At 41.0% G+C, this 23,157-nt stretch overlaps 5 protein-coding genes across 9 annotated transcripts in view; 2 read left to right on the top strand and 3 right to left on the bottom strand.

Annotated features, from left to right (window-relative positions):
* Positions 1–427: 427 nt before the first annotated feature.
* LOC143368534 (zinc finger protein ztf-16) lies at positions 428–8,649 on the bottom strand. The gene is made up of 7 exons (XM_076811351.1): positions 8,222–8,649; positions 7,702–7,934; positions 7,362–7,593; positions 7,013–7,281; positions 5,785–6,120; positions 5,488–5,714; positions 428–5,331 (listed from the first exon to the last, which is right to left on the bottom strand). Exons 2-7 carry the CDS (start codon positions 7,875–7,877, stop codon positions 5,087–5,089), a joined length of 1,485 nt encoding a protein of 494 aa, XP_076667466.1. The 5' UTR covers positions 7,878–7,934; positions 8,222–8,649; the 3' UTR covers positions 428–5,086.
* Positions 8,650–9,150: 501 nt separating this feature from the next.
* On the bottom strand, positions 9,151–15,963 carry LOC143368427 (uncharacterized). Its single transcript, XM_076811135.1, has 3 exons — positions 15,156–15,963; positions 14,929–15,078; positions 9,151–14,848 (listed from the first exon to the last, which is right to left on the bottom strand). The coding sequence occupies exons 1-3, from the start codon at positions 15,276–15,278 to the stop codon at positions 13,940–13,942; spliced, it is 1,182 nt and encodes a 393-aa protein (XP_076667250.1). The 5' UTR covers positions 15,279–15,963; the 3' UTR covers positions 9,151–13,939.
* Mrps18a (mitochondrial ribosomal protein S18A) lies at positions 10,759–11,666 on the top strand. The gene is made up of 4 exons (XM_076811134.1): positions 10,759–10,897; positions 11,020–11,153; positions 11,243–11,366; positions 11,499–11,666. Exons 1-4 carry the CDS (start codon positions 10,801–10,803, stop codon positions 11,612–11,614), a joined length of 471 nt encoding a protein of 156 aa, XP_076667249.1. The 5' UTR covers positions 10,759–10,800; the 3' UTR covers positions 11,615–11,666.
* On the top strand, positions 11,717–17,899 carry Mrrf2 (mitochondrial ribosome recycling factor 2). Of its 2 annotated transcripts, XM_076811127.1 has the most exons (4): positions 11,717–11,933; positions 12,028–13,799; positions 15,959–16,105; positions 16,167–17,899. In XM_076811127.1, exons 1-4 carry the CDS (start codon positions 11,786–11,788, stop codon positions 16,329–16,331), a joined length of 2,232 nt encoding a protein of 743 aa, XP_076667242.1. In that variant the 5' UTR covers positions 11,717–11,785; the 3' UTR covers positions 16,332–17,899. The 2 variants fall into 2 exon arrangements, with proteins under 2 accessions (XP_076667242.1, XP_076667243.1); XM_076811128.1 differs by lacking the exons at positions 15,959–16,105; positions 16,167–17,899 and adding an exon at positions 13,969–14,143 and having other exon boundaries at positions 11,786–11,933.
* Kay (transcription factor kayak) overlaps positions 16,425–23,157 on the bottom strand; it is a 37,345-nt gene continuing 30,612 nt past the window's right edge. For all 4 annotated transcript variants that reach the window (XM_076811132.1, XM_076811131.1, XM_076811130.1 and 1 more), the window contains 2 exons: positions 19,629–20,066; positions 16,425–18,871 (listed from right to left, as the gene is read on the bottom strand). In XM_076811132.1, the coding sequence (XP_076667247.1) occupies positions 18,305–18,871; positions 19,629–20,066 (1,005 nt within the window). In that variant the 3' untranslated portion in view covers positions 16,425–18,304. The remainder of the gene's footprint in view (positions 18,872–19,628; positions 20,067–23,157) is intronic.

Raw genomic sequence — 23,157 nt, 5'->3', positions numbered from 1 at the left:
TTTGCATATTATTATAATTTCAATAATTAGTAAAACAGAAATTTTGAAGTATCATAACGTTTAAATAATAACAAAGCAAACATAATATAATTACAATTATACCATTAATCGTATTTTATGAATCATTCATTCATAGAATGAGAAGAAAATTTATATACATATTTATATGTATGTAGAATGACAATGTATTTCGCCATTGTACCCATTACACCATACTCATAGCAACATCAACAATAGTATCGGTTTTCTCCATAATATCCTTAAATGTATTCCTACATGAATAAATTTGTATCGGTGAAATGAGTTGTGTTTTCGTGTGTTTCGCCGGACTGCACGTCTGTAAGGGTGGTACGGGTATCTTTAAGGCATTTCTTAAACACATTGAGAATCTTTCTATTATGCAATTTTTATAATATTTTCACAGGGCCAAGAAAGAAGATACCTTTACTTTTTATTACAGCTCTAAACGTACATATTCTTTGTAAACATGATCACAGTGTAAAGGCGAATTGTTCAATGTTTCTGGTCCATTTTTGCCTAAACTACTAGATTTTCAAATACGTTCCTATTTTCTCTACTCTGTTCTTTAAGAATTTATGTACAGTGCTAACTAAAATAATATTCTGGATCGATAACATGCAGTATTTTAAATTATCTACACAAGCATCCGAAGGTATTTGAATGGTAGCGAGTTCATAGTTCAGCTCCATACGAATTGCACAATATAGTAAATAATTGTACGGATCAATGCCAATTAAGGCTGGAACAGACACGTTGAGTAATTTAGTCGAGTAGCGAGTAATTTAGTAATTTACCATTGTTTTACTAAACTGCTTGACTAAATTTTAGTGTCCACACACGAAAAATGACTAAATTACTCGCTACTCGACTAAATTACTCAACGTGTCTGTTCCAGCCTTTATTTATAGTAAATACGGGCAGAGAGAGAATCAAATAGCACACATTCAAACTACATGTTTCTTTGTCTAGTTAAACTACAAAAAAATTAAAAATATTTAAAGAGGAAACAAAATGTATGGCTGATCCAGCAAATCATACAATGAATTCCCCAACTTGACAAAGTGACAACATAAAAATACCTTTATAACATCAAAACATTTTCTGAAGCAAAATACAGCTCTCGTTTGTTAGTTTGGCTTACTGTCACTACTAATTTAGTACACCCTATGGAAAATTTTCTCAAAACTGCGATTACCAGCAAATATGGATCCTACTAACAAGGAAAGATCCCAAACCAGAAAATTAAAAAAATTCTGAAATTTCGTGAATATTATGTACTCCTGATTATCCCGCAATTTTTGTTTGCTGCCCAAGTCACTCGAAGGGGGTGAAGTTAACCCCTGACAATTCGGCTATTTTCCGATTTTGTGTTATAATAACTTGCGAACTGTAAGAGATAGAAAAAATGTTTCAAGACAAAAGGTACTTCTTTTAATTAGATCTATCATTTGGTAAAAAATTATTTTACAGTTCACGAGTTATAACACAAAATCGGAAAATAGCCGGATTTTCAGGGGTCAATTACACCCCCTTAGAGTAAATTTGAGCAACAAACAAAAATTGCATTGTAATCAGGATGGAATCCCCTACATATTCACGAAGTTTCAGAATTTTTTAAATTTCCGGGTTCGGGATGTTCCCTTGTTAGTAATTCTAGTTGCATTTACCATGAAATCCATAGTTGCAATACTTCGGCGTTCCGTAATATATAGTCTTTACTCTAATAAAAGGTTGTACCTTTAGCTTGTGTTATTTGATTCAGGCTTGCATTCCTGATACAGCGAATACTATTTAATATACATATTGTACAATTCGTATGAATTTCAGTTATGAACATCTCGCCATTTGAATACTTTCTCGTGTCTCTGTATGCCAAGAAACATTTGTAGTTTACTTTTAATCAACGCTTTTTACATATCACTTGAAATAGGAATTATTTCAAAAAAATGTCCAGCACTGTGTAATAAACATATACACAACTTTTTGCAACTACCATTGAGATTTCAGAGAATTTCAGTACAAAATTGAAACGTGAATCATGATAATCACGCGCACAGTTACGTCCAATTAAATCACAAATTGAAAATTCCGTCTAGTAAGTGGAATTGTCATTTAAAAAATTTTCAAGCTTCCAGAAATTTCTAACAATTACACGGATGTGTGAATCAATCTCAGGCCAGTCAGAATTGAACTGTAATTAATTTAAAATAATTGCTATTTCAAATTCGTTTCACAGAATTTAATGATTTGCTTAGACTCAATTCTATTTAATTCGAAACATTTTGCATATAGAACTGATATTAATGTATCGATAGAAAAGAGGAAATAAATGGCTCCTTGACATGTTGATATTTAACGCAATGCTATAAGAACTTGTTACCTGTGTTAAATTATGAAAGTATTATAGAAAGCAAGATGCAGTCGACTTAACGAACTAGAATTTAAAAATTACCAATCCTTAAATATATTTACGAAATCATGTGTATTTTAAAATAACTATGTCAACATAATTTGGTCAGGCAACATTGAAGAGCTATTTATTTTCTTTTTATATACTTCGCTCCTATCAAACGTCTCAATAATTCAATAATTTACGGCTGTATAATGTAAATTTAACATTGTGTACCAAAGAAATTAACACTAAAAATTATTAAGTTAATAAATTCACTTAGAAATGACAATTTCTTTTAAAGGGTTTCGATCCCGAAGCAAATTGTTTGTGTTTTTTTGCAAATAATCACAAATACAATTTAGATCGTTAAGAAACGAATTACAACGCATTTGAGAATATTTTGTTATCATCTGTTCCATATACTTATGTTCTAACTGAATAAATTCTATAACAACTGAAATTTTACATAGTTTGCATTATTAAAAATATCTTTTTATTCTTTGTTTTATATGCATAAAAATAATAAAGTTGTTAGCAAAAACAACATTAACTTCTTCGCGATCTAGTGTATATTTTTCTTCAATTTCATTTCTAAAGATAGAAACGCGTAACGAGAAACATTCTTTCATGTAGACATAAAAAAAAATATTTATGTCTCGACGATGCTGATTTACAACACCTACTTTAAAAAAAAAAACCGGATCATTTGCATATTATTTTCATAAGCTCAATAAAGAGTCAATTGTGACTCTGAAAAACCAATTCCATCATATTTGAAAATATTACGATAAGAATATTAAATGATAATTATTAGTTTCTTTAACAGTTAAAACTTGCGCCGGAACACTAAAAGCTCCAACTTCGTTCGAAAAATACATTAATTGCATTTAATAAAAATTTCACAACAGAATAAGTGATAACAAAAAATAATTAATTTGATAAATTTCAAGATTTCAAGAATACGAAAATAAGAATATAATAGATAACATAGAAAATAAAGAAATAACAAAATTTACGAGACAGAAGAGCATCGTCAAGTCTAAGTATTTAAAACTTGGTACGCTGGAATGCAAAGTAATAATAAATAACTTATATATCGATAAATAATACAATGATGACAATAATATTAATAATAATAATAACATGATAGCAATAGTTGTATTAAATATTACGTAGTGTACGGAACGATTTTTAAATAACTACAACCATAAACAATAATCTTCGTGCGTATCTTCCTCGATCTATTTCTTTTAAATATAGAATATGAACAGGGTGTCCAATTTAACTCTATATCCGCTCGTATTATTTATTACTCTGACTGTTAGAAAATTACTTAGCATTTAAGTATGATATCTTGTATCTACGAGACTGCAGTGAAAATATTTTTTACTTAGTTCGTAAATATACGAATGTACAGCTTTGTGTACTTAAATTGGATACCCTGTATATACACACACATATACGCGCATGCACACATACATACATTCATACGTACATGTATTCACAGAACAACATATCAAGTCCGGAAATCATATTTCGAAACAATTAACACTTCTTTCGTATCGATTTGCACTGAAGCTGATATCAATTTAATTTTATTTCATTTTAATCAAACTCTGATTTCACACTTTAACTCCGCTCTCAATTGATCTTCAACATGATTTAGATTTACATAAGTAGTTACTTAATAATTTGTTCTGATCGTAAGATCCATCTTTGAAATATGATATCTCGACTTCCTTATTTTCGTATTTTTTTTTGTATTTTAATACTTCTCTGTACAAATATCTCTATATAAAATATCTTTTGAGCTGATACAGTACACCAGCTGTCGCCTCTCTTTTCCCATTTGTATATTTATATTAATATGCAACGATACACCTGGCTCGGTTCCTTTTTTCGCACCGTAACAATAAATCGACGACTGAAATTTAGTTTGCAAATAAATATCTCTTAATTATTCGCACGTGATTCTCGTGTACGAATAATCAAGTCCATTATTACTTCACGATCGTAAGCTTATGCCACAAGAATTATATTACACACATTACGATAGAGATGGCTATCTTCGATACAATAGGAATAGATGAAACGTACGATAATATATGGAATCAACACAATTTAACAAACAAGTTTATAAAAAGCCAAAACAAGGAGAAAAAGAACAGTGCGTAAAAAGAATTTTGATAGAAAGAAGGAGCTCATTGGTATTCTCACTGTTTTCATCTATCTAAATATACATAACTAGATTTAAAATCTACCGATAGAGCTTCTGGAATATGTTTTGGTAAAGCCCCATGGACGGATTCTTCGTACCATCATAAATTAGCACGATTCGGACGAGTGTGAGCGTTGGCAAAGGTATCTCGATAAAGGCACGATTTTCCTCCAGATTCTAAGATCATTCCTTGAACCTCGACTATCTTCTTTCCGACGTAATTCGAGTATTTATTAATACATAGATATTAAAATACGTAGAAATTTTGTTCGAACATTCGAATACAAATGCGTTTCGTTTACATTTCATAGCCCGAGATGTAATTTCCTCTTTATCCAAGCTCGTAATTTTCCTTACATCGGACGTGTTAACGTTAGATTCATTTGTCATATTCAATAAATCTTTCAATAATCGAGGTTCTAGGCACTTTTGAAAGAGCGTTACTTTCCCAATAACTACTGATGACTTTTGCTTAATAAATGCGAATTGAATTGATACAAATTACAACACTGCTCCCCGCAAATATTGCACTTCCAAGGGTTGCTTTCGCTATGGCAGCCCTTGTGGAGGAAGTACAGTGTTTGATCGGGGAAGGTAATTCTGCAGTGAGCGCACTGAAGTCCACTGCTTCGTTGATCGGGCCTCGTCGAGCTGGGCGGTTCTCCTCTTGAATGGGGATTTGAATTTGAGCTATTACTACCTATTACAAAATCAAATTCGTCTGTACTTTTCGCATATGCATTGAAGTAACAGTTAAATCAACGATAACTTCAAAAAAAATATATATATATATTAATTATTGATTGTGAACGTAACAATAAAACTAATCATTTCTGTAAACGCATAACAAAATTACCATTGTTATTGTTATTGTTGTTATTATTATTTCCAGAGCCAGATGAAAGTTTGCGTCGTAAATCGTCTCGGAGAAGAGACTTCAGTGGAGAAACCTTTATCAAAGATGGTAGCGGAAGATTGCTAGATGTTGCTCCATTCTCCTCTGTTCCGTTGCTGTTTGGTTCTTGCTTAATAGGAATAAGTGAAATCGAAGGTGTAATTGTTTCATCGCTTCCACCAAGGTTCCTTTAATTAAGAAGTAAATTCAGGTTTAGCTTGAGCGAGCAGACTTTAATTTTAGAAATACGCCTCGCACCTGTGAATGCCACTACTGTTAATAGGTAACTGATGATGGCTACTGCTCGGAGCATTACTGTTACTGTCTGCGCTTTGAGGACTATTTGGACTATCTCCGTTAAGAGGAGCAGGGCTCGGGTTCCGCTGACTTGCAACTTGTTCAGAATAAGGAATCGATATCTCTATGTGCGGTGTCAGAAAGTGCATCGGCGGTGTTGCATTATCCGCCGATCGATTCCCAGTACTGTCTCCGCTATCTGAAAGGGGAGCGGAGGGCATGGCCTCTCCTGGAGTGCAGCTATTCATTAAAGAACTCGAACTGTTTGGTCCTGGATTATCCAAATCTATTCCGTGCCTAAAATAAGAATTATCAAGTAAATCGAATAGACAAGTTACTGATTTCATTACACAATGTCTACAGCAGGGTCATTCCACGCAAAGCCGGACACTTTTCGGAGTAACATTTCGGATTTTGGTGCAACTTGGATATGTTGTAGTCTTTAGAGATATATAAACATATGTCGAAGGATTTTTCAAAATGTCGAAAATTGTGGATGTTACAGCTCTTTGAAATATAGCGTTTACTTTTTTTTTCCAAAAATTGTAACCGTTGAACTAACAAACTGATAAAAATGACCTTTTGGGTGCTTACAGTGGAGATATAAGAGTACCTAATAAAAATTATTTCACTCAATAAAAACGAATATTTGACCATTTATTTAGCAATTGTTCTTAACAAATGCAATTTTATAATTGAAGGCCCCTTTTTAAACATTCGTAAAATAGAAGGATATAGCCCTGTTTGTCCTCTTTACGGACACTCTGAAATTGGCCAAATGAAAATTAATTGAATGGAACGCTGCGCCGCCCAGCGCGACTGGTCGGGCCGTGCGATACTCGCAGCGGCCAAACGGCTATACCTGACATTCTTATGCAGGATTCTCGAAAATGTTAAGTATTTGAAAAAAAAACTGAAGGAGGAAAACTCTTACTGTTTTTTATATCCAAGATAATACGGTATCTCAATTTTTGGTGTTCGCAATATTTTCCTGGAAACGAGGGTGACTTTCAGTTTTTTAAATGGAGTGTCAAGACAAAATCAACCATATGGTATACTGTGACTTTGAAGGCCACACAGGGTTAGCGGTGCACATATCCGAGTTGCACGAAAATCCGAAATATTACTCCGAAAAGTGTCCGACTTCGGGTGGAATGACCCAGCATTGTCGAAACGATTAAATATTAACCTGTTGAAAAAATGTAACCTGAGGCACTTCATAGTTGCCGCACGATAATTGCACAGAGGGCAAGACTTGACCATATCGTGCTGCCCTACGTGCTCGTTCTGAAAGTGGGCCCTCATCGCGATTTGCCTTTGAAAGCCTCGGTTACAGATCGGACAATGATACGGCAGAGTTTTAGAGTGGGTGGTGAAGTGTTCTGCCAAGTGATCCTTTCGAAAGAATCGTTTCTGGCACACGCGACACTCGTAAGGCTTCACGCCGGTATGTCTCATCTGCAATAGAATTTAATCTCCTCTATAATTTCGTTCGTGAATTCAAATCGCTCGAAATATGCGCGAAGTCAATTCGTCACCTTGTGCCGCCTCATGTTAGCTCCATTAGAAAATTTCATATTGCACACGTCGCATTCGAACATTTTTCTGTGAGAACGAATTCCAGAATGGGTCTCATCTCCGTCTCCGTCATTGTCAGCTGCTTCTATGTTCTCTGTGCTCTCTCCCGGCTCAGCGTTGGCCAGACACTGGTCCTGATGAGCGCAGAATGCTGTCTTATTTATAGTCTCATAGTTTTCACACCTTTCACACCTGTCCACACGTTATGGATCCTTTGATACGCTATTTAAGACTTTGATTATCTAAACGTTTATCGGGATCTTTTAAATACAGCGAATTAGTTACATGAGCAAGACGGACCTAAAAGCGGGCACGGCGCCGTCGCCGCTGTCATAATTGGTGTTCAACGCAGCCTCGTTGTCCGGATCCAGATTCTCCTCTTCTCTTGGATTCGAAGACTCCCCGACATCGGCGTGCGAACAGGAATGAGAATCTACCTCGTTTTCCCCGCCGCCAGCATCAACCCCATCTGACATGATACCGAGCCCTCCAGACACTATGTCGTTGAACCTGCACCATTCGTTGTTGGTTACCTACAGTATCGAAGAAATGTAATTCGACTTCCACCCCTTTCACGTATAATACGAATCTCTATTGCTTACGACGTTAACGTTCCGCGCTTGGTAAATTTATAATTCTACGAGGGCAATACTGGCAAACGTTTATAGCAGCGGAACATATAGTTTATGTTAATTGAGCGTTACTGCTGTTAACGGAGATCAAAGCAGTTAATAACGAATAGCACGTTGGGAAATATTCTAGGGAAATGGTGAAACGAATAAGTAACGTGATTTACTTTACGAAAAATCTCGATGTTTACCTGTCAGTTTCGATTGAGGGTTCGAGGATGACGAGACGATTGGCCAATCCTAAGAGAAAGAGAAAGAAAGAGAGAGAGGAAAAGAGGGGGAGGCTACTAGGACATGGAGTGAGAGAGATTCCGGTAAAGCGCAATGCCAGAGTACACTGCACTTTGTCCCAGTTTCGGGGGAATCCGTCACTGGTGACGTAGTTTTCCGCCGATCTGGCTGGACTCGTCACCGTATGGTCGACATCACTCTACGAGAAAGAGGAAACTGAGGTTCCTGCTTGGTTTTCTTGTCCAAATTACGCAGAACCAACCATCTCCGATTTTACGCCGCTTTAATTGGTTTTTCGCAGAAAAATACACGACACCTTTGCGAACCACTGCACGTTCCTCTTTTACTGCCTCCTTCCACACGATCGATTAATCGAAATCATCGATCTCACGATATTCGACTGTGCAGTAACTTTCGATCTATCAAATCGGCATTATCTGTCGATTTTTTTTTTGTATATCTTACCACAAATATATATATATATGTATATATATTGCTCAAAGAATGTATATATTCGTCAATAATTTACATATATGTATATAATTCGATTAAAAAAATAATATTGCTAAGTAAAATATAGAAATAAGTGTTTATACATCGTTAAGTTATCAAACATGTTAATTTACACGTATAAAAAGCAAAGATAACGAGTCCTTTTGATATGACAAAGATACGAATATTATTTGCGAATAATAAATATTCTAATAATGTAGTTTATTGCCATGTTAAAAGAGGATGTATTTTATTATCTAATATTAAAGTTTACAATAGGCAAAAATATTTAAATTATTTATTTAGTTCGTAAAACAGTATTATAATAGTTTACTTTCATATTTTGGTAGTATGAGAAAAATAAGTCATCTAACAGAAAAATAAATATTTCTACTACTTCGATGTATCATTTTATTTCTTTTAAAATATTCACATATTTGGTACATGGGTAGTAATAATATAGGGGTAGTATTCAAAAACTGAAACCGAACATCCGTTTTTAAATATCAAACACACGGCTTAAATATCAAACCACATACTTAAACGTAACATTTTCCGTTCTTTTCATTTCGGATGCCGAAGATAGATGTTCCCAGGACCGGCGGAACCCATTATGCAAGTTACGCGCCGCATAAGGGCGCCAGCCGAAGGGGGCGCTAAACAACTATAACGCAAGCTTAAAAATAAAGGAATCCAACTCCCGCATAAACAAAATGTAAATGTAATTTTCTTTTTATTGTACCTCGTAAAGACAAAACATATTAAATAGAAAACAGGTGCAAAAAATGGGGGCGCCAAAAGTTTTCTTGGATAAGGGCACCAATCATCCTCGCGCCGGCCCTGGATATTCTAATTAAAAAAATCAAGTTAACCTTGGACTGACCTCTTAACTTGACCCTTAGGTTATGGTTAACGTCATCATCAAATGCCTCTTTCCAAACCCTAAAACTTTTTTCCGAAAACTTCATACTACGAGTTAATCCGAGGTTCCAGTTTTTCTGGTACACCCTGTATATTTCTCAGGCACTTACAATCCGTCCTGCTGAACCACTGTGTCCGAGCCCGTACTGACAGTCTTAATTAGGAGGTCCCCAGCAATAACTGTGTCGGGTCCGCCGTTCCCTCACACTGCGTCATTAAGTGGAAAGGAGTTTCGTCGTCCTCTCCGCACCTAGAGCACCTTAATCCCTACACGACCCCAAGGCGCGCCACGTGCTTCCTCGTGTGCCAGTGTTCTGTGACCGCAGGGGGGCCAAGCTTCCCTCTTACGAAAGTTGAAGCAGAGTTTGTAGCGCCTCCTACCAATGAGGTGCGTACTAAACTGTGAATGTGTGAATTGGTGTGAATCGGGACGTATGGTATGTGTATACGTGTAATGCACCGTTTACTTTAAAACCTGTCCACGGATCGTCGCGCCAGCGACACGTATGCAGCAGATAGAAGGATAAACATTGAAATTGAATATTTCTTCTTTTCTTAGGAAAAGAAAATATATTCAATTTCTTTGTATGCATCTTTCCCACGTATGCCACCCGCATCGCGCATCCTTAATATTACTTTCTCAATCATACGCAAACATCAGTTTTCAAATTTCGCTCCTGATTTACCTATCGATTATATACATTTCTGTGACTACGTTCGCGTGGTCATGCAACAACGTAAAGCATGAGACGTCACATTCGCTTCGCGTTGTCGCCACTTGGCTGCCTTCGCGCTGGCGTCAGTTCACCTACCCGTTACCACCGCTCCCTGTAGGTGTTTCCCCCTCCATCAGCGTAGCTTAAGTCAGCCGATCCCTGGATGTTAGTAGAAAAGTTTTTCAATTGGGGGCGCCATTTTTGACCCCGCGAAGTTTGTTTAGATAAAATACTGAACTTCCAGACAATTTCTTGTTACAATAAACGAACAGTTTTATTATTGGAAATAATTGCATAATGAATTCTGCAGCCTCTGCAACGGGCCACAGTCTCTATTGCAAATAAATAGTATTATTACGTTCATTATACGGTGTTGAACTAACATAACCATTTTATACTGTATCGTGAAAATGGCTGCGATATATCGGATCGTGAAATGTTTCGGAAAAACCATACCAGGGCATAATAGGAATATATCATTGTCTGCATCAAGGCAACTTAAAGAAAGTGAGAAAAAAATGTCGAACATAAATTCCAATTCAAAATTTGCATTAAATCATGTTCGTTTGTGAAACCTGTTCTAACCTACACCTTTTGATTTGCTCTATTTCATACGTCTTCCTCTTCAGTTATTGAGAAGAAAGATGGGAATACTTTAGTCATCGAGGCAGTGATCAAAAAGGATAAGAACGAAGACCGACTGCTGAAGCTGAAAAACGGGGCTTGCCCTATATGCTCCACTAATCTTGATATTAAGCACACAGTAAGAGCATAACAGCTTACTGTATGGATTACATGTTGCGACATTTCTATGAATTACTCTATTCTTTGGTAAATTCAAATTGTTCGTAGGACGTTCTCATTCTAAGTCAGTTCCTGAGGTCGGATGGTTGTATATTACCACGTAGAGTTACAGGGCTCTGTGAAACTCAGCAGGAGAGAATCAGCATATTGGTCAAAATGGCACAAAAAGCAGGTTAATAAATGATTGGTAGCATGGAGTAGTAGCATTTATTCGTAGCTTTGTTCTCATGATAATTTATATCTTATCACGAGACTAGGTGTTACTCGTAGAAACATAACGTAAACCATGTATCGTTCCTTTCAGGATTAATGCCAACTATGGCTCCTGCGAACAGTTATTGCGATCCTTCCAGAAGGAGGAAATGGAAGAAATTTAATACGTATTACGATGAAACCACCATTAAAGCTAGATATAAGTAAATCATTTATAAAGAGCGTAATAAATGTTTCCGAAATACACAAATTCTACAAATCTATCGTTTTAATATTCGAACCAATCGGCCGGGTAATATCTGAACCGGAAAAATCGTTTCCGCGCACGGTTCCGTTCTGCACGGTGAAATTCGAATCCCCGTCGTTAGGTTAGAAGTCATGCTGAAAGGTAGATTAATAAAAACTTCTTGGAGTCAGCTTCAGAAGCGATACGCGCAAAATAGTGCGAGAGTTGCGAAGGGGAACTATGAGGAACAAGAGACCGCAAAGATTCGCAACATCGGGATTTTGGCGCACATCGATGCCGGTTTGTCTAATTTCAATTTAATCGTTCAGATAACCTATTACCATTTCACTGTCGCAGACAGGAACGATTCACAATCCGCACGATGATCTTTCAGGGAAGACCACCACCACTGAGAGAATGTTATACTATTCTGGTCTGATTAAATCTATGGGCGAGGTCCATCATGGAAACACGGTAACGGATTACATGGATCAAGAGCGGCAACGCGGCATTACAATTACCTCCGCTGCGGTGACGTTTGACTGGAAGAATCACCGTGTTAACTTAATCGACACACCGGGACATATCGACTTCACCATGGAGGTAGAGCAAACTTTAAGGGTGTTGGACGGTGCTATAGTTATACTTGATGGTTCCGCAGGTGTAGAGGCCCAGACACTAACGGTTTGTAGACAAGCCGACAAGTACGACATACCTAGAATTATTTATGTAAACAAAATGGACAGGCCCGGCGCAAATTTTGATGCTAATGTAAAGTCCATCGAATCCAAGCTGAATGTGGAAGCGTTGCCTACGCAGTTCCCTATCAAAGAAACGGGGACGTTGACGGGCATCGTGGATGTGGTTTCCTTAGAAAAGCTGATCTTCGATGGGAAGAATATGGGCATGAGGTTTGCAAGATCGAAATTATCCGAGGAAGAGGATAAAAGCCTGTGGGAGTTGGCGCTTGAAAAACGCAGAGATTTAACCGACAAACTCTCTAATATGGACGATATACTGGCTGATGTAATCATCGAGCAAGAATCTTTAGATGCGATTACTCCGCAAACATTGCACGACTCTTTATATAGAAGTACGATAAGCAGGAAAGGCGTTCCTGTGCTGTTGGGTAGCTCTTACAAAAACATAGGGGTACAGCCTCTAATGGATAGCGTTCTCCTCTACTTACCATCGCCTGATCGAAATAAACACATGAAGTATTATCGCCCTTTTAGCAAGAAACTATCCGCGAGAGCATTTAAAGTTGTCCACGACAAGATAAGAGGACCTATCACCTTCTTCAGAGTTTACACAGGTCGGATGGAGAAAGGTGCGAAGCTTTACAACATTCGCAAAGAGATAGCGGAACACGCCGGCAAATTATACATTGCCTGTGCGGATGATTACCACGAGGTGTCTAACATCGGTGACGGTAACATAGTAGCAGTCACGGGGCTAAAGTCTACCGTGACTGGTGACTTAGTGACGACAACGGCGGCAGTAGCCAGTAGTGCAAGGAAAGACCTAGAGTCACGGGAAGACATTAGCCCGGAAGACGTGGCAAACTTCTTCGCGTCAAATTCAAGGATATTAGAGCCAGTGTTTTTCTGCTCGATAGAAGCACCGTCTCTCTCCGCTCAGGCGGCTTTCGAGACTGCTCTTCAGCAACTGGAAAGAGAAGACCCTAGTTTAAGAGTGATACAAGACAGTGAAAGCGGCCAGACTGTACTCGCCGGCATGGGTGAATTGCACATTGAGATCATCAAAGACAGAATCAAATCAGAATACAAAATCGACGCCGAGTTGGGCCCCTTGCAAATTGCTTACAGGGAGACAGTAACGAATCCTATCACAGACACTTTCACGTCCGAGTATAAAATGGGAAAGAGTACCTACGTCGTTACGGTAACCATGTCGTTGATACCAGACTATCACGGAAGCCAGAGCTTACTACTGGACAGGTCGCCTGACCATAGCGCGAATATCGATGCTATACCATTGAAAATGATGAAGGCGGTTAACGCTGGCGTACAGTCGGTTCTCTTACATGGCCCGAAATTGAGTTACCCAGTGATAAATATGGGCGTGAAATTGCATTGGCTGGAATGGGGGCCTGGAACATCTCCGACGATAGTTACTGCCACTGTTGCACAGAGCATTAAGAAGGTATGGGCTTGAAGGTTCAATGATATATTGAAAAGTATATTAAAATTCGTTACTTCACATTTCTACCAACGAGCTAGTAGCTAATTGATAGCCGTGTTGCTTTCATTGCGCTCGGTGGCCTTCCTTGCTCCTAAAGGCTATCACTTCCCACTGCTATATTTCCTTTCAGATAGTACCAACATAGATTTTGGCTTGCGTTCCAACATCGTCCTGGTCATGCTCTGTGCGGAGGAATCCCTATCCTTCAGTGACTGCACTTGGTGGAAGTACCTCTGCCTCCAGTTCTCCTGTATATCCTTCACCGCGTTCTCTTCTTTACGCTTCTCCTCGTTGGATACGTATGTGTCGGTTAACGTTCGAAGGATATTGATCCTCCTGAACGCATCCTCAGAAACAGCACTCGAACCGAAGGACTTTGGTTTAGCGTTCATTACTGGAAGAGCGTAATGCTTCCACTTTGTTTGCTGCTTAAACTCTAAAGCGCGCGGCGACTTTGCGGACTGCCTGTTGAAGAAATCGTTGACCAGCATGTCGGTTTTAATCTGCAGGTTTCTCAGTAAATTCTCATCGACCGTCCTGCGTGCAGCAGGATTCTTCGCAGCGCTGCGATCAGTTCCACCTGCTACAACATTGTCAGCACTCAGCTGCCTCGCCGGGCCACCCTTCGCGCTCTGGCCCTCCCTCGGTCTACTCTTGTTCCTTTTAGTATTCGTTTGCGTTGACTTGTCGATGGTATGAATGCCCCACTTGAGCATGTACGAGTCAAGGAACCCTTGGTACAGTTCAGGGCAAATCTCCTCGTTGCCATAGTGCTTGTCTATGAAGTAGACCCTGCGCAAACGGCAGTTCCCCCACACCTGCAGCCTCTGAACGACCGCGTACTGGCATTTAAAAGCGGCCTGCGTCAGGTGCAACAGGTTTAGTTCTATCTTGTTCCATCCTGTCTCCAACTGCACCTTCACGCGACATATCACGCCCTTGGAATTCTGCTTCTCACACTCGGAGTTGGAGAATTGGAAGTGATGCGGGCAATTCTGGGTATCCAACACCTAGGTCGATGGAGGTCGCAGATTAAGATGAAATTAATGGGAACTATGCGCGAGCAGGTGGTGGATTAATCAACAGTTACCTGCACTTGTAGCCGGCACTGCAGGTTTAGATTCTTTATGACCACGACTAGGATCGGTAGTTCGATATTAAGGAATTGGGACGTATCGGATGGGCATAGGATAGAGGTGCCAAAGCCATTGGGTTGCTCGAAGTCCTGTATTTCGATAACCTGTCGATCGTTCGGCAGAGGAATCGGTTAGAACTGGCTGGAATGGATTCATCTTCCGTTTAACCTTATAAACGTACATTTTCCAGCAAATCCGAATCTAGGATCTTGCGAATGCGGCCCGATTGCGATTGCCGTTTGCTCCAATATTCTAGCGGTTTGTCGCTGATGCTGCAGAGGAGGGACACATATCCAGAAATCATGAAATTATTAAGTTATTTCGCAAATGCAAGGAATATTTCTGCGGATCTACACTTTGGGATTTACATCTTTCTGTTCGCTTGTTTTCGCACTGGCCTGGTCGCTCCAGAATACAGCAAACTTCAACGCAAGAAAGAACAGTTCGTTCGTTCGGAGCTATGTTCTATCCTTCTCATTTGATTCTTTCAGACTATAGTCTAATAACGGCTGACAAAGGAAAGCTCCCGAATCCGGAAATTCAAAAAATTCTGAAACTTCGTGAATGTGTAGAGGATTTCCTGCTGATCGCAACGCAATTTTTGTTTGCTGCCCAAATTCACTCTAAGGGGGTGTAATTGACCCCTGAAAATCCAGTTATTTTGTGCTATAACTCGTGAACTATAAAATAATTTTTTTTACCAAATGATAGATCCAATTAAAAGAAGTAACTTTTGCCATGAAACTGTTTTTCTATCTCTTACAGTTCGCGAGTTATAACACAAAATCAGAAAATAGTCGAATTTTCAGGGGTTAATTTCGCCCTCTTCGAGTGAATTTGGGCAGCAAGCAAAAATTCCTTTTTAATCAAGAGGAAATCCCCTACATATTCACAAAGTTTCAGAACTTTATGAATTTCCGGGTTCGGGATCATCCCTTGTGAGTGAGAATGATAAGTATTAACGTAATGTCCGATTACGTTTAGTTGATGCAGGCCAGCACAATTGCGCTGCTGGAGCCGATAATGCAGCTGGAGATTGTGGTTGATAACGAATACTCGACTGGCGTCATCGCGGATCTTTCAAAGAGACGTGCAGAGATACAAAAGATCGACATGCGTGGACGGAGCAAGGTAAATAAAATCTCCTAAAACTATAACGGCCGTGTAACATGAATTTACGCGATGCCAACAGGTGATCAGGTGCTTCGCACCGCTGGCTGAGCTGCTGGGATACTCGACAACTCTAAGGATACTTTCGTCGGGTCATGCAACGATTTCGTTAGAGTTCGATCACTACAGGCGAATGGATCCTGTGAACGAAGCAGAAACTATTAAGAGGGTCACAGGTTTTTGTTAGAAGATTGGCTGAAACTGTTGCGAAATAAATGCCAGTGAGAGTAGGGACAAAGCGTGAATGATGTGTTTGAAAAACCAATATACCTCCTCATCGTTAGTTTCATCGAAATGGTTTATATGTAGAAATCAGCGGTTCGATTTTACAAAGATACAAATTTCGATCGTTCTAACGTAACGCGAGTTTCTTGCACATGTTTCACTGAACGGTTTCAGTTGACTCCCGAAGAATCGATCGTTGCTCCGACTTACAAGCTACGAGAAAATTAACGACCTCCCACTCGATTGGAAGATCGTTATTTGTTGTTCTCGGCGATTACACGTCCCTCGGTCTCATTTAATCGTTTCGATCTAATCAAAATATATTGCAGCATTATCAATGGTGCGTTACAATCTTTTTCTTATACGATCGCGGCTGTTGATTGCGATGCCGGCTTTCGTATCGAGCAGGCCATAAAACAGTTTCTCGGCAACGAGCTACAATTAATTAAGAAGAGAAGTCTTATTATCGAAACGCAGAAAACCGGCCTCGCAACCAGTAGCCGCGTATAAATATATTAATATTGCTTAAAATCATGCAAAAATGTCATACATAGTAAAATATATGTATGTGTCTAATATATTATATGTATTGGAGGGATTAAATGTTATGGGGTGAGACTTTTTGCAAACACGTCAGTTGCACATAAATCTTCTCTCTCGTATGCGTGTAAAAGCGGCTCGGACGAACTCGAAAAGGCGAAACGAATGCCGGACCAGCATTCGCGGAGTCTTCAATAAAATATATATTTATATACGCATAATATATATATATATTACTTTCTATCGTCATTAAGCCGCTTTAATGGGTTACCTTTGAATTGTGCGGCACACGATCGGGATGTTAGGCGCAATTCAAAGACAACACGGTCATAAATCTTAATCTAAAAAATCTTTTGAGCGTTAAAATCGATTGCCTTAGAATTTCTACACAGGATTCTCCGCCCGATGTATTACGTAATTAATAGTATAAAATTTCCTCTTAATTCGATTACTTAAAAAACAAAATGACAATCTTCTGTATGCTCGTTACGTAATCTAATTTGTTTTACGTAAAACGTTAAATACAATTACATATCACCTTGCGTATGCAGATACTTTTCTCTTAATCCGCGACTATAATCGTTAAGATGCAAACAAATGTTTCGCACTCCTTGTATGTGTGTGTGTACGTGTGTGTGTGTGTGTTTGTTTTCTTTTTCTTCGCCCCCTAGCGCAGTAAGAAGAAAGCTCCCTTCTTGTAGGCTCGATACAAATCGAAATTTACTCCGCGGCGATTGTAAAAATATAAACAGCTCTTACTGGATGGATCGAATCCATGACAGGCGCAATACTGTATCTCTCGACGCGACCTCCTCCATTGGAAAAACGTGATTTAAGGCAGAAGTTACCAGAATCTCATGATAACGGTAACCAATTCCGTGGGTCCCCTCGCTTCGTGATCGTTCACCAGATACAATCAACACCAACGCAACGACCATCCTTTTATTCTATCGTTCCTTCCCCCTCTTTACAAAAACAAAAAAAGAAAAATACGTGTACAGACAAAATCGTTCCGATACGCCGGAGAAATGCATTTACGAGCTCGTTGGGCCCGTCGGTCGTCCCAGACCGGACGGGAGCGCGCACGATCGCCACAGGCAATGTAAAAGAAGAAAGAATGAAAGGCAAATTCTCGTTGCAACGAGGCGGATGGGATGTCTCCTTTAATACTGCCCAACAAAGATGAACGTTCGATAGTCGATATAGTTATATGGCAACTGGTGATGTAGAAGAGAGAAACAAAGAATTCGAAGCTTCCTTTCGCGTCATGGTTCCCTCCTCTCCGTACAGCTTACGATTCTCGCAAGAAAACAGAAACAAAGTGCGTCGGGTTTATCAAGGCTCCCCTCATTCGGGATCGTCCTCGTTCGAACCGTACTCGAGGCCTTCTTGGCGTCATAAACTCACGAGCTTCGGGGGATTCGCGTCCGGCGAGCTTAGGTCGACGGCGGACAGATTGTTTCTCTGCTGCGTCGAGCAGGACGGTATCAGGGGCGTGGAGACTGGCGTGAGGCCGGTGCCGCCCTCCATCAGGGACTCGAAGTTGAACGGTATGCCACTGGTCGGGGTGGTGATCGGCATCCCCGCGACGTCCATCGACGGTTTCATGAACGACGGTGTCTCCACGGTCTTGAACGTCAACGTGTCCGGCCTCTCCTTCGGCTCGGTGAAAATGGGCAAGGAGTTCGGTCTGTTGTTGTTGTCGAACCCTACTGGCAACGAGTTCGGTCTGTTTGGTCTCGGGGCGTTCACCACTGCCTCGCGCTTCGCGTTCTCGACGAATTGATCGTCGATCTGGAGGTCGAGCTTTATCACAGGCTTCACATCCGGCGGGGAGGCGGACCGGAGTCGACACACTGCCCTGTGAGCCTCCAGAATGAACTCCAGCTCGTCTTTGGCCTGCTGCAGCTGGTGGATCTCCTCCTGCAAGCTCTGTTTCTTCTGTTCCAAACCCTCAGTCTCCTGTAAAACGGATTTGCATTAGTTTCTCCACTCGACTCGATTCCGGTACCTTATCTATGCTCTCCTGTAGAAGGTCTTGGTCGCTTAAAGGTCTGCGCGCACATATCCGTTCCGTATCAGTTCCGTATCCGTCGTGCCAGTGGTAAGAAGAAGAGGGGCGTAGAGGGTCTCTTCCATAGACATATATAGACGGAGCGTAAGCTGAGGGGGGTGTAAGATTCGCGGTAAGGGGAGCGATACAGGCGAATCGGATAACGCAGTGGTTATGTGTGCCGAATGCTTCCGAAGCTAACCCGACGTGCCTGTATCTGACTTCTTCTGCTCCCGATACGGAACTGACACGGAACGGATATGTGTGCGCAATTTCGGATATGGGTCGTGAATTTCTTACGTTTTCTTACGGGGGAGGGGGGGGGGGGTCAGGTAGCGTCTTACGTAATATTTTTTAATCTAATTTTCAATAAATACAAATTCTATCATTACTGTCCCAGAAAAGTAGTTTAAGTTCAAATTTCCTGAAACCAAGTTAAATGAATTATATAAACCTTTAAAAGAGTTTTAATAACTGAAAAATTAAATGTAAAATATATTACGTAAGAAGGAGGGGGTTGGAATATAACTTACGAATTCTTATACTAGGGGAGGGAGGGGGGGGGTAAGAAATCGCCAAAATTACCCTTGCGTAATTTAAGGACGGCCCCTAAGGAGGCACTGATTTTCCCAGTGATCTTGAGCAAGCCAAAAATCTTTGACTTACTTCTAGCAGGGCATTGGTATGATCCATTCTTCGCTTGCGGCACCTGGCTGCTGCCATTTTATTCCTCTCCCGTCGGATCTGTCGCCGCTCCTCCTCCTCGGGGGACATCCCGATCGTTCTTGTAGGCCTTCTGCCACCCATGTTGCGCCTGGCTGGCTGCTGCGGCTGTGTCTGATGGGTCTCCACGAGGATGGTGTTCGCGGCCACGGGGGCAGCGACGCTGTTGATAATATGATGCGCCGCCGTGTTTTGCGTTTGTGCCGGCGTCGGCTGCGACGGTTCCACCAGCGGCGGTACGAATCCTGCTTCGCGGCTGTGCGAGCCTGACTCGCTGGTCAGCTCCAGGAACGTCTGCTCGATACTGCGGAGCGTTGTCGGCGTCAACGTCGGCGTCGTCCTCGTCGGCACTCCGCTGTGCAATCCGTCCAGAGATACCAACTGCAACAGCAAACGACAATTTCACCTTAATATATTTGGATCGATCGAATTTCTGGTCGACTGAGATTTCAATAATCTGATGGTACGAGAACGGTCGCCACCACGTGCGGGGAACGCCCGCGAGGCGTCTGGTTAACGTAGGCAAGATATGGGACCGTTGGCTACCCGCACAGCGTGTGCGCGAAAGCGTTATTCAACTACACTGCGTTCCACATTAGAGCATACTCCTTTCGCGCAGGGATACACTGTTGATTGGTAGTAAACCGGCAGGGAAAGTGCTACGACCAATCGCGTGTGTGAGATACGCCCGTGGGAGCTGCGCAGTTCGGTCGCAAATCGGTAAGGGCGTTGTTACACTTTCATGTGGAACGGCAGTGTACTTCCAGCCCTCTTTCATTTTGGTAGTGGTAACAATTCATCTTCCAAGATCCGCGTAAGCTAACGATGTCATGGCCCATGGGGAATACATACAAATGCTAATGCAAACATCAGACACCTAACAGTTACTTGGAAACAACATAGAACTGGTTGAAACAACGCCTGAAGTATTTATGCCCACGGTAAACAATAGCCAGTTGCACGAAATGCAACAGTCTGTTGCGCAGCTCGATGACCATGCAAGAATATAAAACGCGAGTTTGCCAGGTGCGAGGAGATAACGAAACGGCTAGGAAACAAACGATACTTCGCCGCCAGCTGTGGAACGCGTTTGCCGTCGGAAGGTACTGCGCATTAGATCGCCGCCAATTTACGTTTGTCCGGCCAGACAACAAAAAAGTTCATCGTATTATCGGCGGGAACCGTTGGCCAGCGTGGATCCCCAATTCCAAGAAACGTTTTCGTTCTAAAGAAAAATGGCCGCGTTGCGCAACGAGCGACGGTAGAAGGAATAAAAAGAAAAAGAAGAAAAAGAGGAACGCGAACGAAAAGGAAACGCCGAACGCTGGAAAGGTACTCGATACGTCGTCCACGCGTTATCGTTTCCTTTTCGCCACGATATCGCCGACAGCTTAATCCGCCCGAGATGCGAACGATAAAAATACCCGTGATCCAATAGCCGATAAGCTATCGCACGAGCCAGATAGATCGTTCGGGGTTACGTTTCAAGGTATGCGCATCTTTATCGTCGGTATCATCATCGCTAAAATTACGACGAATTATCGCGGCGTTCCTAACGATTATCCCCCGATTGCCCCTTCGTGGTATGTAATCGTCGATCTTCAAGTTCTGTTTACACGTCCCCATCGTGGATATTTTATCGCCTGAAAATAGCATTCTGATAGTTTCAAACCTTCAATCGTAGAAGGAGTTAAATAATGTTAGACAAATAACCGCGTTAAATAGTAATAGGTTAAATGGCTCAATGGGTAGCATACTAAACTGCCACTCAAATGACCATGGTTCGAATCCCACCCAAAGTGATTTTCAAACAGGTTACCATTTTTCTCTTTACAAATAGCATTTTAAAGCTACTTCAAACACATCTGGTGGTGCTTAAAAACAATTCTCTACGTCTAATCTGATTTTTAGTGCGTGCAGATAACGCGAATGTCGGCGTGGTCCCCTCTCTGTTCCGTTTGACGTTCGTGGTTCGACGACTATCGCCGTTACGTGTCCTACGGCACGCGAAGGCCCGATGGCACCACAAATCGATTGTCAGTAACCCGATGGAGATTTCATCGGGACAAATATATAAGAGTTGTGTGTGCACACGTCCAGCTTACGATGATATTTTAATGACTCGGCTCGGATCGCAGCTCACGTAGCGACAGCCTCGCGTTCACTATTATCGCGGCGACCAATCGGCAGACGGGGACGCGCGACGTATTACAGCCACGCGCGTTTACACGTTTCCCAGAAAGCACAAAAGGACGCAGGAAGGAGAAGCGCGTCCTTCGCTCTCATATGGCGAAGAGACAACGACACGCAACGCGTACGCTATCATTTCTAAAATTACGATCACCGTGTTCTGATCGTTAACGAAGGTCGATCGGCGATTGAATACGTCAGACGACTTGTGTGCTTTGAACGATTCCCAGAGTTCGAGCAGCGTTGCACGGGAATCGGCGGTATCGCCACAAAGTTCGTTGAAACGTAGTAGACCCTTCTTACTAACTCTCCAGCTTGATCCAATAAAAATCAGATTCATCTAGAACCACTTATATATCACGACCAATGATCTCATAATCTCTGAATCGACTCAACACACAGCCGAGTTCAGTTACGCCAAACGAGATATCTCTATAAATGGGAATCATCGGTAACTCAACATGCCTCTTTCCCAATTTCGGCCGGCAATTCCACGGTGCATCGCGAGGTCCTCCCCAGTCAGCCCAAATGTCATCGCTAAAATTACTTACAAGGGAACACCGCGAACCCGGACTCACCGATTGTAACGCAACTTTTTGGGTTTTTAGAGTGGTTCAAAACAAGAATAACGGTGTCTTTCATTTGGGCCCTACCGCTCTGTAAGGGGGTGAAAACTAACCTCAAAGTCAAATAGGCACTTCCACTTTTTCGCGTATAACTCTTAAAGTACAACAGATAGAAAAAATGTGTTAAACAAAAGTTTAATGGTGCAATAAGCGCTACAAACTTCCTTTAACAAAATTTTGAAAAGAGTTAAAAAAAATATAACTGACGAAAAAAATCTTCAAAATTTTGTTAACGCAAGTTTGTAGCGCTTATTGCACTATTAAACTTTTGTTTGAAACATTTTTTTCTATCTGTTGTACTTTGAGAGTTATACGCGAAAAAGTGGAAGTGCCAATTTGACTTTGAGGTTAGTTTTCACCCCCTTAAAGGGCGATAGGGCCCAAATGAAAGACACCGCTGTTCTTGTTTTAAGTCACTCTAAAAACCCACAAAGTTCCCTTGTTAGCGCACACCACCGAACGTTAACTTCGACGCGAGAGTAATCACCCACAAAGCTCGCGGGTCCATCCACTGGATCCTGCCACGCGCAACAAGTTCAGGAATGCTCGGAGCTATAAACTTGGGCGTTACAAAATCATTTCGGCGCGTCGCCGGTTCCTGGAATTTCGGTGTTGGGACACAAGACCCTCCTCGATTTAGAGAATCCCATCAGTTT

Source organism: Andrena cerasifolii, chromosome 4 (genome assembly GCF_050908995.1).
Source record: "Andrena cerasifolii isolate SP2316 chromosome 4, iyAndCera1_principal, whole genome shotgun sequence".
Lineage (NCBI taxonomy): Eukaryota > Metazoa > Arthropoda > Insecta > Hymenoptera > Andrenidae > Andrena > Andrena cerasifolii.
The sequence above is the reverse complement of the archived record's forward strand: the minus strand, read 5'-3'. Positions and strand labels throughout refer to the sequence as shown.